Source organism: Penicillium soppii (assembly GCF_028829465.1).
Source record: "Penicillium soppii strain IBT 18220 chromosome Unknown utg000004l, whole genome shotgun sequence".
Taxonomy (NCBI): Eukaryota; Fungi; Ascomycota; class Eurotiomycetes; order Eurotiales; family Aspergillaceae; genus Penicillium; species Penicillium soppii.
Window position 1 is genome coordinate 1,365,601 of NW_026643234.1, and position 13,852 is coordinate 1,379,452.

General features: G+C 48.7%; 5 protein-coding genes across 5 annotated transcripts; 2 read left to right on the plus strand and 3 right to left on the minus strand.

Annotated features, from left to right (window-relative positions):
- Positions 1–943: 943 nt before the first annotated feature.
- On the plus strand, positions 944–2,550 carry N7529_003931 (uncharacterized protein; the record flags this gene model as incomplete). Its single annotated transcript, XM_057239458.1, has 4 exons — positions 944–1,112; positions 1,168–1,271; positions 1,326–1,397; positions 1,468–2,550. The coding sequence occupies 4 exons, from the start codon at positions 944–946 to the stop codon at positions 2,548–2,550; spliced, it is 1,428 nt and encodes a 475-aa protein (XP_057098753.1).
- Positions 2,551–3,161: 611 nt separating this feature from the next.
- On the minus strand, positions 3,162–3,943 carry N7529_003932 (gluconokinase; the record flags this gene model as incomplete). Its single annotated transcript, XM_057239459.1, has 2 exons — positions 3,162–3,614; positions 3,689–3,943. 2 exons carry the CDS (start codon positions 3,941–3,943, stop codon positions 3,162–3,164), a joined length of 708 nt encoding a protein of 235 aa, XP_057098754.1.
- A 1,529-nt stretch (positions 3,944–5,472) lies between these two features.
- On the plus strand, positions 5,473–7,229 carry N7529_003933 (vacuolar protein sorting-associated protein 26; the record flags this gene model as incomplete). The annotated part of the gene is made up of 5 exons (XM_057239460.1): positions 5,473–5,809; positions 5,893–6,365; positions 6,430–6,454; positions 6,566–6,682; positions 7,003–7,229. Coding segments are annotated over 5 exons (1,179 nt in total), but the record flags the coding sequence as incomplete, so codon positions are not given.
- A 492-nt stretch (positions 7,230–7,721) lies between these two features.
- N7529_003934 (uncharacterized protein) lies at positions 7,722–8,189 on the minus strand (the record flags this gene model as incomplete). Its single annotated transcript, XM_057239461.1, has 1 exon — positions 7,722–8,189. The coding sequence occupies one exon, from the start codon at positions 8,187–8,189 to the stop codon at positions 7,722–7,724; it is 468 nt and encodes a 155-aa protein (XP_057098756.1).
- A 74-nt stretch (positions 8,190–8,263) lies between these two features.
- On the minus strand, positions 8,264–13,052 carry N7529_003935 (uncharacterized protein; the record flags this gene model as incomplete). Its single annotated transcript, XM_057239462.1, has 4 exons — positions 8,264–12,570; positions 12,626–12,799; positions 12,852–12,918; positions 12,975–13,052. 4 exons carry the CDS (start codon positions 13,050–13,052, stop codon positions 8,264–8,266), a joined length of 4,626 nt encoding a protein of 1,541 aa, XP_057098757.1.
- Positions 13,053–13,852: the final 800 nt, after the last annotated feature.

Below are 13,852 nucleotides of genomic sequence, written 5' to 3' on the forward strand. Positions count from 1 at the left end.
TCAGAAGACACTTGTCCGATTCTATTCACCAGCAAAACCGAAACCACGACATGACTCCAGTCCAAGTCAGCTTCGTCTTCGAATTTTCGAATGGGGTGTTCAATCAGGAGTCTATCGCGTGGGTTATGACCATGGAGGCCAATCCATACATGCATTCCGGCATCATACTGGGACAGATGGCGTGTATGGATTCAATTCAATTTCGGGCAATTCCGCGCGCGGTTCTGGAGGCCGGTGGAGAAACTGTTGAAGAGAGGTTCTGGGGGCATCTGATAATCGAGAGCCACGTTGACATTGATGGGACTTTGCAGCGAGTTTGAAAGAACCGCTTGATGGCTATAGCAGCGTTTGCTTGTTTGTGCATTCGCATGGTTTGCTTATCCGTTTTTTTTTTACGCCTCCTTAGCTATAGATAGAGAATTTTTTCCGAGGAGATCTAGAATTCATCTCACTAGTCTTTTATATCACTATTCCACACATAGGGAGTTCTCAACACAATTGTAATGCGTCCTCACTCCAGGGCTCTCTTAGGCTCATGGCTGTTGGCTAGCATCCTTTATTTCCCAAGTGCTCTTTAGTTATCTGAATGCATCATCTTTATGTAGTGATATAATTCCCAGTGTAACAGCAACGATCTGAGCTGTTTTCGATCTTTCGAAACTACCACTCCAATTGAGTCAACCGCCAAAAGATCCGAAAATAGTGAAAGATTGCTTAACTCCACAATGGACAATGTTCTATTCAAGAAAAAGAGAAAAAGAAAACCATAAAATCAAAGGGAAACGTCGATTTCCAAAATGCGGGGAGATCACGTGGGTAGCAGCGGTTAGCATCGGCGTGCGGGCAGGACAGTTGCTGCTTGAGGACCAAATAAAACAGACGCAATGCTCTTTTTCTGATTTCTCAATTACCTTTCTATTTCATCTGAAGCGACTTGTCTATCATGAGCTTTAAGCGCAGTGGGGGACTTCTTCCCCGCAACTTCCGACCTTGTCTACCCCAGACTCACCTCCGCATTCGCTCCACTCTACCGCCGCTACTGTCTCGGAGATTCCATGCCAGCTCTTTGCTATGGGGGATCAAATCACAAGTCTTAAAAGATGTTGGCGAAGGTCAGTTGAACTCTTCTTTTGTCTCAAGTCTCAGTTGTTTGCTCACAATGCATAGGCATCACCGAAGTTCAGATCATCCAATGGTACGTGGAGGAAGGGGCTCATATTGAGGAATGGAAGCCTTTATGCCAATATCAGTCTGACAAGGCTGTTGATGATGTGAGTTTATTCAATTCTGTTCTCGTCTTGTGGGATAATGCCTAATATGCGTAGATTACTTCGAGATATGAGGGTATCATTAAAAAGCTCCATTTCGAGACGGATGATACAGTACCTACTGGAAGGGTATGTTACCTTGATCTTCATTTCCCTGATACTTATCTCTGATTCAACTGCTAACACTACCAATTGCTAGGCACTGTGCGATATTGAAGTCGAAGATGGCAAATACCCCGATGATAGCCCGCCGCATGAACCAAGGGCAGAACCAGCTGAACCCACTCCATCCGCCCAGGTAGCAGCCGCAACCCAAGCAGCAGAGTCCTCCATGGCATCTCCTCCCCCGCTTGCCAGTACCACTGAGGAAATACCCAAGTCCAAGAATGCATCCCTTGCAGTTCCCGCAGTGCGCGGGCTCCTTAAGAACCATGGCGTTGACATCCTAGACGTCAACGGCTCAGGAAAAGACGGACGGGTGATGAAAGAGGATGTCTTAAAGTTCGTCGCAGAGAGGGATTCTCCAGTAACGGCAACGGTACCCGTGCAGTCCGTGTCACCAGACACCCGGCAAATGGAGTCAACTGTCAGCCTGTCCCCGATCCAATCACAGATGTTTAAGACAATGACCAAATCCCTGAACACCCCGCACTTCCTCTACGCAGACGAAGTCAAAGTCAACGACATCACATCTATCCGCAAGAAGCTCGCCAGCGACAAGCGCGATCCTACAAAAATCACCTTCCTTCCCTTCATCGTCAAAGCTGTCTCTCAAGCCCTGACTGAATTCCCAATCCTGAATGCGAGAGTCGATACAAGCGACCCCAGCAAGCCCAAGCTGATCATGCGAGCCAAGCACAATATCGGTATTGCCATGGATACGCCGAACGGGCTCATTGTGCCGAATATCAAGGACGTCGCGACTCGCTCGATCTACGATATCGCCGCTGAGATCACGAGACTCAGTGCTCTTGGCAAGAGCGGAAAGTTGACTCCCGCTGATCTCAGTGGGGGGACGATTACTGTCTCCAATATTGGTAACATCGGAGGCACCTATGTGGCGCCGGTGATTGTGCCGACGGAAGTGGCTATTCTCGGTGTGGGTCGGTCGAGGACCGTGCCGGTCTTTGATGAGGCTGGCCAGGTCACACGTGGGGACATGGTTAACTTCAGCTGGAGTGCGGACCATCGTGTTATTGATGGGGCGACTATGGCGAGGATGGGCAATAGAGTCAGGGACTTGATTGAGTCACCTGAACTGATGCTTTTGAACCTACGCTGAGATACACTAGTCACATTTGACCTGGTAATTAGCAGTTCTAGATAGATAATTGGTCATATTACTAAGGTCATCTCAAAACACTGCATGCGTACAATTACCCCATTGCAGGGGAACCAAGCTTTCTGTCTATAGATCTGTAAAGCTTGTTAGGTAGTTGCTAATGATCCAGATGATGTGTCGGTGTGATCTGGGCTATAGAACTATCAAGGTGATTGATCAATTTCATTCGCTCTGACATAAGCTTGAACAAAGTATATATAGGTGGGGTGTGTGCAAATGGTATAGGCAATTCAATTGATATCTCAGAGCCCCAGAACAGGGCGGAGATAAGAAAAGTCTGTCTGGTCAGACATATGATATATCACAACACAAAAGACTCGATAAACAAGCCCTAACAACGCCAAATCTAAACAGACCGGCGACAAATCCAGCTGAGCCGGCCCAAACACCAAACACCATAGGGAGGACGACAAAAAAAGACTCGAATGAGAAAGAAACCACAATGCTAAACAAACCTCCATGCATAGATAGCCATTTTTGCATGCGCCACATCAGACATCACCATTAAGCACAGACCGAGTCATGAAACCCTTTTATAGAAAAGGACAAGATCACGAATACTCAGCCAGCTTCTCAGTAACAGCCTTGATTACATTGCGCTGCACATCCTCCATAGACCCTTGAACATTGATAGTCATAGCATCCCACTCGCCCTTGGGCTCCTCCAGCGTCGCAAGCTGCGATTGCACCATGCTGCTCTTCATATAGTGGGACTGGCGCTGCGCCACACGCTGCATCAACACATCCTTATCAAGCTTGAGGTAGACGAAGTGGATCTGCACCGAGGACGAGCCGTACGCAGCGACCCGCATCACGTCCCGGTATTTTTGCTTCAGCGCAGAACAAGCGACCACGACGCCGGCGGGTGGGTGGAAGTTGTTACTTTCTGAGGGGGAGAGAGCTTCGATGGCCGCTTGGCGGAGGGAGATCAGCCAGTCCCAGCGGTCTGCGTCTGTGAGGGGGATGCCTTGGCCCATCTTTTCCTTGTTCGCGGCTGGGTGGTACTATGGGGTTTGTGGTGTTAGCTGGGAGATTGGGAGATTGGTAGGCGCAAAGGCGCAATTGGATGAGGACTTACGTCGTCGCCTTCTAGGAATGGGACGCCAAGTTCGGTGCGCAGGACATTGCCGACGGTGCTCTTTCCACAGCCTGCTGGGCCGGTCACGACCCAGATGTGTTGCACGTGTGCTGGTTTCGTGGGCTTGTCTTGGATCATGGATGCTGGGGTGGAAGATGAGGCTCCATTGGCAAGATCGGGCATGATGTGCGCCTTGCTTGTGGAATTTACTTTGGGAGCGTGCGGAGGTTGAGGTCGTTCCCCTGCGGAAAGCATGGTGATTCCAAGGTTACGATCCGTAAATTCGGTTTCGGGAGTGGATGTATGACGCTGCAGTGATACACGGGAACGGAGTTATGCTGGTGTGTTGGTATCTTCTTATAACACTCTTACTTCTTCCAAGGTTGTGTTTTTCTGATTTTGTTTTATTTAAGAGAGAAGAAGAAGAAGAAGAAGAAGAAGAAGAAGAAGAAGAAGAAAAAATGCAACAAAAAGGAGTCGCGCCCCCAAGAGGCAGACTACTTTTTTAAGTATGACGGTGGATCGGGGAAAAAAGAAATCAACCAGAAGCCGAGTGGGGGAATCGGGCATTCATACGGCTATTGGTGCATCGGCTGAATTGCATTTTTATCCCATTGTTGTATACATTTTAAAACTACATATGTATTATATACTATCTACTTCAGGGTGCAGGGATAATGGCCGTGTGTAACTCTGTATACTCGGTAAGGGTGATCTTAACTTGACACATGATCTATATACACATTTCTGCATTTCAACTCACCATAATGTATGTGGTTTTCCTTGTTCATCACCAAGTTGAGAGATAAATTTCAATGATGTCACGGGAATTGGTATCAATACGGTAACCCACCCCCACGCTAAGAAATACTTAGGACACCGCTAATTTGGTTCCAACCCTCGTACTCTATGCTCTCTCTCTTTCTCCCTCTCTGATTATTTATCCCACTTTTACGGGGTGATTATCCCATTATTCCAATATCCCACTTGAAATTTTCATCTTGATTTGATACTGTGCGTCATTTCAATCCTATCCCGTGCCGAACAAACCTCCCGAGTAATTCGACACCGACCCCCCACACTTTAGATCCACCCGAAAGATACACGGATTGCCGATACTTAATCCCGTGAAACACAGGGAAGACAAATGTTCCGGGGAATAATGTTACATCCGATAGATAAGATGTGCAATAGGGTGTGTCTAAAAGAACATGGGGTCTTGCTCTGATTACCCTGTAGCTTGTACAGTTACATCGTATCCAGACGGCCTGAGCAAAGTTGATTTCCATTCTAAAATCCGGGGAAGAGAACTTCCTGCGGGGTAACCCTATTCTCCTTGCTTTTCGGATATTCTAGAAGACTGAATAGGAAGTCTGCTTACGGTCATGAGGGGCCTTAATCGCTCTTGACGGGAAGCGGATTCCGAGTTATCCGATGTCGTGTTTACCCGTAGCCCAAGGTGTGAGGGCTTCTCATCCGTATGGCTGTTTAATATCTGGGCATTTTTAAAAACGACGAGTTCAGTATGAATGTCCAATCGGTGGGAAATGCCAACTCAACCTCTAGATCTGACGTGTGTAAAGTGTGAGTCCACTAAGTTCCGGAGTCAATAGTAATTGTAGATCAGTGCCGTCAACCTTTAACGTCAATCCTGTCAATTTTGGAGAACACCAAGTGGACTTTATGAACAAAAGAGAGAGTAGTATTATTTGAGTTGTATCCAAATATTCAAGGCCAAACATATCTTTTCTGTCAACATTCAGAAAATATGCCGTAGATGTCAGTTCTGTGGGGAGGGCGGTGAGCCTGGAGGCACCCACCTCCAGGCCACGACAGCTCAGATCCTCCAAAGCTCCGACTTATCGGGGAAGAGCTACATCTGGCCCAATTACCTCCACATAATGGCGTCTCTTTTCTTCTCCACTCCGGTCGATATCGATGTGGTCCTCGAAGACCTCGATGAGCGCCAAACCGTTGACGTCAAGCTCGAGAAGGGCCGCCGCGAGCGGGTCCCTCTGTACATGGATGGAGAGTCCGTAAAGGGTGCCGTGACAATCAGACCGAAGGATGGCAAGCGCCTAGAGCATACCGGAATCAAGGTGCAATTTATTGGCACGATTGGTGCGTGAAGCTTCGCGCCTCTCCCAACCGAGCCCGCTATCGCAGACCATACCACTAACATGATTCCGTTTGGTGATATACAGAGATGTTCTACGACCGAGGCAACCATTACGAATTCCTTTCTCTTGTCCAAGAGCTCGCCGCGCCCGGCGAGTTGCTACACCCGCAGACCTTCCCTTTCAACTTCAAAAACGTTGAGAAGCAATACGAGTCCTACAATGGTATCAACGTCAAGCTGCGCTACTTTGTCCGAGTGACTGTCTCGCGCCGCATGGCGGACGTCATCCGTGAAAAGGACCTCTGGGTGTACTCGTACCGCATGCCGCCAGAGAACAACAGCCCCATCAAGATGGATGTTGGTATTGAGGATTGCTTGCATATCGAGTTTGAATACTCCAAATCCAAGTATCATCTCAAGGATGTGATCGTTGGTCGCATCTATTTCTTGCTCGTGCGGCTCAAGATAAAGCACATGGAGTTGTCTATCATTCGCCGGGAGACGACTGGTTCTCCACCAAATCAATATAACGAGAGTGAGACGTTGGTGCGCTTCGAGGTATGTGGTTCCTCAGTCAATCTAGTGCTATTGAGCTCATTGGCCAATATTGACATGTATGCAGATAATGGACGGTTCGCCATCGAGAGGTTAGTGAACTTGGATTTTGGACCCCAACCCTACCACCACCCGCGACTTGTTGAATATCACGAGAGACGTCAATCACAACGGTGACCGTGAGCACAGCTGACTTTTCCTAGGTGAAACCATTCCGATTCGCCTGTTCTTAGGTGGATTTGACCTAACGCCGACATTCCGTGATGTTAATAAGAAGTACTCGACGAGGTACTACCTCAGTCTGGTGTTGATCGATGAAGGTGCGTTTGTCCTCTTTCAATAACCCGATCATTCTTTCCCCAAAAAGCCTCACAACAATGGTCCATGACGCATTCCAGAATGCGGGGAGCACAAGACCATTATCTGTATGCCTGGATACACCAATAACCGACGGGTATTGAAATTACCCAAAACGCCGATCAAACTCGGCTCGGGCTGCATCAATTGTTGCCGATTTTCATCCGATTCCTTCCCGTCCCCCAACCCCAACCCCCACGCTAGACTCCTCTTGGCACTCCCAAACATGTCTTGCATACAATACACTCACTGTTTTGCAATTTCAACTCTAACTCTACCATAGATGCCCGTCGCTACTTCAAACAGTCCGAAATTGCGCTCTACCGCCAAGCCCCCGAGATCGCCCCGAACGCCCAAATCGCACAGCAGCAGCAGATTCAGCAACAGATGCTCCTAGAGCAACAGCGTCAACAGCCTGCCCTCCCCCCGGGCTCTGCAACTGCTGGACCTGGAAGGGAATCAGCGCCACTTCGACAGGAGCCTCAGCCTGTTTCTGCGCCCGCAGCATAGACTATCTTACTCTATCCTTATTATCGCTCGCGTCTTTCTTGGTACCTGCGGATCTGTTCTTCTATACCCGCCTCTTGTCTCTGTTCTCATTATCTCTTCCCTCTCTTACTGTGTCTCTTGATCCTTTCCAATGGTCATACCACCATATCATTTTGTAGTCTATTTTCAATGTCTACATTTAGATCCCTTCAATGCAAATCTAAGCCTTCATCGACTTCTAGCTACACCCGGGCTGATTCTAGGTTCTTTTCCGGGCTACGGAGAGTCAAATATGAAATCAATGTATTGTTAGACACGGTGTGCTTCACGCGTATGAATGGGAAACTGAATCTTTCATATGTGGGCACTGTTCCGTAGGTCGCGCCCACACTTGTCTACCACAAAGAATCAAAAGAAAGAACAAAGGTGTCTTATTCAGAACCATGAAGCTTGATATACAAAGTAGAAGCAGGAAAAGATGAGCAACCCCTTCACCACCGAACTACAGGCTGCCTAATACTCAAACCGGCCAATCTCCTGCAAGACCTTGCCAAGTGCCTGCAGAATCTGCCCATCGTCTCGCTCCTTGCCGGAAACCTGCACAGCTCGAACAACCAGCGGATAAACCCACTCAAGATGTTTGCGGTAGTGCTGCGGCACGGCATCCCCACCACCAGACTCAAGCACGGAAACGGTCTTCAGAGCAGACGGGTCCGCGATAGCAGAGGGCTCGCTCTTCAATTCAACCAAGCGTCCGAGAAGATGGAGGAGGGCCTTTCGAGCGGGTGTGGGCTGCGGCATCAAGCCGCGCAGTGGCTGGTCTGCGATATAAGACTTGAGCGAGACGGCGCAGCGCAGGAGGAGGTATGGCGAGATGGAGCGGGCGAGGAGGATGCGCGGGGAGCTGGGTTCTGCGTCTGTTTTTGTTGCTTCGGAGTGTGCGGCGAGCTCGAAGAGCGTGTCGATGAGGACGTAGGCCATGCCCGGGCGGAGGGTTGGGAGCGGGTCGAAAGTGCGGCCTGGGCGGACGGTGTAGAAGTCTTGCAAGGGGTCTTCTAGGCCAGCCGTGGGGAGGTCGAAGCGGAGGGGGCGTAGATGAAGGAGGAGTGGAAGAGGGCGCGTGCGAAATCGCGGCGGACGAGATCCGGTATGGTGGCGTTGCCGAGGGATGGGAGGATGATTGTCTTCAATCGCGTTAGGGCCTTTATGTCGAAGGCTTCGTCGGAAATGATCCGCGCGTTGGGGAGTTGCTGGGTTTGGAAGCCGTGGGCGGAGACAATTCCGTTAGTGATTTCCACGATGCGCTGCCAGAACCGGGATATCTCGGACTCATTTGCTTTGGAATATTGGCTCTCGGCATAGGGGACTGAAACTTGTAGAACGTTCAGGGATGTCGTTGTGGCCTTCTGCCAGAGGAAGGGCTCGCGATCTTTGCCCTGCCACGTGTACTTCTCCGCAATTAAAGTGCCGAGATGTTTGAGGGTATCTGCCAGAGCTCCGTTTGTGAATGCATCTTGCTTGATACCAAATTCGGCAATGTACCAGTTGACGAGATCGATGGTACTTTTTGAGAATGCCACGAACGCTGGTTTTCTTGCGTCGTTACCGGGACTCCATCTCGATAGTGCTGAATCAGACAGCTCAGCAAGACACAAGAGAATCGTGGGCTGGGAGTCCTCCTTTTCTTGACAGAGAGTTTTTATGCAATCGGTGACTAGAGCTTGCAGGGCCGAAGATCGGTCAATATCCGGGGAGTAACGCGGGTTGACCGAGTTCCACACAAGCAAACGCAGGTGGCGAAGGACTTTTTCGATATGTGTTGTGGTCAATTGATCTTTGTAGAGACGGTAGATCTGTTGGAATGATTGTACATAAGCCAGAGCAGCCTCCTGGTTAGGTTTGTCCAGGTCAAGCACTTTGTCGTCCCCGGCAGGATTTCCGTTTGCCCAAACAAGCCACGCACACTCAAGAGCATTATTGCTAAGTTCACTGGTGTTCTGCACCCGGAGGAGGATTGCTGAGAGACTGGAAAATATTGCTTCGCTGAATTCCAAGATATGCAAATCGATCAGGCTTTGCCAGTACTTCAAAAGTCGTTTCCAGGATTCGTCGAAGTTCTCGTCACGAACAACGGTCTCGAAGAAATTCGTCACCAGATTGGATGATCCCTTTATCATCACGACTGTCGTGTCTACCCATGACTTGAAGTCATCAGAGTTTGGATAGCTCTGCTTGCATTTGGCCTGAAGAAGGGTGTCCACAATACCTTCAGCCATCCTGAAGACGACCATGTTCAAACAAAGACGCCAGGCTCTAGGGGAGAGCTGCTGTCCATAGGCATCAAAAATGCGGAGAAGCGTATGCACTGCACTGTTTCTAATTTCTGGCCGGCTATCTGTGGTGACATCAACGATACGAAGCAGTAGAAGCAACCATAATGAGTTCCGAGAGACAGAAGGATCCTCGTAGCGGGCCAGTTTGGTCAGCTCTTTTTCGTTGACGGAAGTGTCGACATGGTCAACAGAGATTTGCTCGATCTGCCCCTGAAGGAAATCGGAAACATTCCAGAAGAAAGAGGTAGTAGTAAGGGAAATGTTGAAATCCTGAGTCTGCGATGCAAAGCTGGAGAAAGCGTTCACCAAGCTCAAGAGACAGGGTGCTGGAAGCAAAGAAAGGAAATCAGAAGCAACAAGATGCAGAGATTTATAGGCAGCGCGAACCAGGCGAGGGCCCGCTGGAAGAGCGGATGCCCTACGCTCCAGCGCATTGGACGGCCGACTAGCAGTCTCGGGCCGGGAGGAAGCTTGGAAAACACCAGATATCAAATCAAAGATGAGGTGCCATCCGTCCACAAAGGTCTCTGCGTACTGTTCCAAGATGTTTCTCAGGACTTCCAAGCTTTGCTCGTGAATTTCAATCACTGTCATTGGCAGAGACTTCGCTGTATGCATGTCTGATGCGTATAGCGAAGCAATCTGGTCCTTTAATGTTTGCAAATTTCTCGTCTGTACTTCATTGTACGCTTTCTCGTCGTCTTCGTCCCTTTGTTTCATCGTTGAGAAGATAAGCGAGTTTAAGATTGCGTTTGCCTGGAGACGAAGATTTGGGCTGATGGTAGTATTCGCGGAAGCCGAAATAAGACTTTGTGTAAGCAGTTCCCAAACTTTGAGGTCATTTTCCTCAAGCGAAGATAGCCTGGCAAGGTTGGCCTTGGCCAGCTCATTCACTTTATCTAGAACAAACTTTAGTTCCTCGTCTTGCATCCTGGACTTTCCAACGGTATGTGACACGCGCCGAGCATTTTGGTTCGGACGGCCAGCGCCTCGAGAGGATTGTAGCGAGCGAGGCATTTCTGAAACTTCCTTGACATCTTCTGGTTGACGGCGCTGCCCTGTAAATACTGATAGGTTCAACAGTGCAAGTAAAATCTCTTCAAAAGGTGCACTAGGAAAATCGCTGGTGCTTTCAAGCATTTTGCTGGAAGCCGCCTGGACCGCAATGGCCTCGGTTCCGAGGTTTGCGGTTGGAACATCATTCCCTGGAGCGGCTGGTGTCTCTCCAGCTCCACTAGCCGATTTTACCATTGCACTGGAAGACATGCTGATCACCAGCCCAGTATACTGGAGTGTCTCGAAGAGGATGGACCAGGCGGGCTGGTCTAATGTTGGCCCCAGAGCAATTCCTAGGTTGAGCAAGGCCCGCATACAAAGCAGGTTCCTGGTACTCAAAGATACTGGAGGCCCCTCTCCCGCGGTTGCTCCTGCAGACTCCGCTGCCGAAAGGCTGGAACCGGAAAAGTCTGCACTCTTACGTTTCTTCTGAGGGGTGTCGCTTTGCTGCGCACCAGTAGCCGATGCGTTCTGAGGGTTGGTAGTTGCAGGCGTCGCAGCCTTTCCGAGAGTAGTTAAAAAAGCATCCCTAGGCACTGATAACCTCAGAAGGCCCGCTACATGAGCCAGCTTCTGAAATGCTCTGACAAGATTGTGGTAGTACTCATCATCCAAGGAGGCCCGTAAGAAGGTAGAACAAGTTGCGAGGACTGCGGGCCAACAGTTCTCTATTATCCCGGCGCAAGTCTTGATAGCGGAATATTGAACATGAGACTGGAGGTTCAAGGGATTAATCGGCACATGTGATTTACTTGTTGGCGAACTGGGTTGTGGTCGAATGGGCTCGGCCGAGAAGTCTTGAGAGGATCTGGCGGAATCAGGTCCTTGCACGGGACTCATGAGTCTATTTTTGCGCATTTGTTTTCTGTCCGGGACTGTCAACGGAAGAATGAATTTCGCAAGCCCTTCAGCAAAACTGCTAATGCAGTTGAGAACCAGACTGTATATGTAAGTTTCGGGTGGAACAGGTGGATCTGTCTTGTCGAGAAGCTCAATATATGGCATGCGAACAACACTCCACTGAGCGCTGATTCCTGGAACTTTGATTTCGCTGGGAGGAACAGTTGATCCAATGACACCAGCAACACCACCAGTCTCGAGGGTTATCTGATCCTCTGTGGTAGATCTGTTGTGGTCCGCCCGCGAAGGGACTGTCGACTGGTTGCTGACACCTATCAACGCAGGCTTCTCCGAGGCCAACCTGACAAGCGCAGCCATGTGGTCGCGCAGTATGTTCTTTCGCCCTTCCTCGCCATCGTACAGGGTGTATATTAGTCGTACAGCACCGGGTTCGGAATATAGTCCTCGAAAGATCTCCATGCATAGTAAACGCTTCCAAGGTGCTGTTCCATCTGGTTCAACAAGATGTGTTATTAGACTCAATGCCATTTCACATTCTGCTGTCAAAAGGGACATGTGGCGCTTTAGCAGAATGAGAAGTATCCGTGCAACACGAACTGTTTGGGCGAATGAATATCTTTCGGAGAGACAACGGACGGTCAGTGGCAATAGCCGAACGCGCAGCACTTGCGAAAGTTCGGGGTGTCCCACAAAAAGGCGGCCACTGTTTAGCAGGATGCTCTCAATGAGCTCCAAAACAAAAGTTTGGGATAGAGTTCGTGAGCGGAGAAATTGCAATGGCTCACCATCTATCAAACGACAGAGGTCATCCAATACTAGCAGTGCATCATAGGCAAAGTAACCAATATCGAGCGACTGGCCATCGACTTTGATGGTAGTCGTTATTTTGGCATCGTTTGGAAGTTTGTCTTCGCTGAACACTCTTTCAAAAGTGGATCCCACCAACTGTTGAAGAGTGGCCGATGCAGTACTGGACACAGCAATCGTTTTGCTCGCCTGTAGCGTGGCACATATTTCCAATGTGTTTGCCAGGAGCTCCCCACTCAAGTCATTCGAATAAAACTGCAGAAGTGAAGGTAAAGATTGCAAGATCTTCAATTGGATGTCAAGGCCTAGAAGTTGTCAGTATGATCCACAGATGTCGATATGCTATCTTGTGGCATTTACTTAGGCTTGTTGTCTCCTTCAACCCTCCTATTACATCTTTAAGACGAGTTGATGGTAGTGATCGAGATGCGATTAGTCTTTGCAAGCAGATCACACCAATACCAGCAAGTTTTGCATGTCGAGTATGACATGCGATGATGAATGGCTCCACAAAATTTGGTTTACGGACAAGGTCTGAAGATGATTTAGCTGTTTAGAAACGCACACCATTTGCTGAAAAACAAACCTGCTGCTATTTGGGCCTCTGAGGTTGATGGTAGTGCTTTGAGTTCATTTAACGACTGTTCAGCGGCCTACGTATCCCTCAGTCAGTGTCTTCCAATGTATCTGCCTAGAGGGAAAGACCGACATTTCGCAAATCGGAGTTTTTCCTTCGGGATTCTTGAATCAAATTGGCGATCTCAGTTTGTAAAAATTGAGACGACATGTCTGATACAGGAAAGTTCTATCAGAACATGACCAGCACTGTTTCAATTCCCGGGTGTCAACAGTTAAGGGAGGTCTCGGTCGCGGGTGGATCAGTGATCTCGACCAGTAATATTTAGGGCTTTGAAGCTCAGTTCATGTAACCTCCGAGAGAAGTGAAGTAAATTCCCTGCAAATAGAGGACCTGTGAAAGTGCGGTCGAAAATTGACCACCTGGACACTTCTTAAGCTGTTTATGCCATTTCCCCGTAACTCCCGCGTTAAAAGTTCCACCGCCTGGCCTCACTATTCTGCACCCGCCAAGACCTCAAATGTTGCCAACGTCACCCTTTCTACTCGTCATTACCACTTTTTTCTGCTCATTGGGGAGGTGTCAAATGCTTTTTTTTCCCTCTAAGGTTGATGCCCGAAGATGCATTATTATAGATCGCTTTATAGACTACTCTATACCATGTATTGTAAACATTCCCATCCATAATGGGGAATGTTCTCTTTCTATTTGTACGTCTCTTTATACATCCTTGTCCATATCTCATCCATATATCTGTTTTCTCCTATTTCACTACACACCTTCGCAACTCATGCTACAAGTTGATTAATATCTATATAATCGGACTAAGTTGAAAAAGAAGACCACAACCGTGTGGGAAAAGTGATTAGCCAAATGCAATCGTCTAGCTCCAGCACTTCTCTGTATCCCTTGCACATACAAGGCATAAGAAATAGCTTTTAGAGTCCATCCAGACGTCCCGAGACGTGTCTCCCCTGCCAATCTCTTGGAAAATCACCATAGAGAATGGT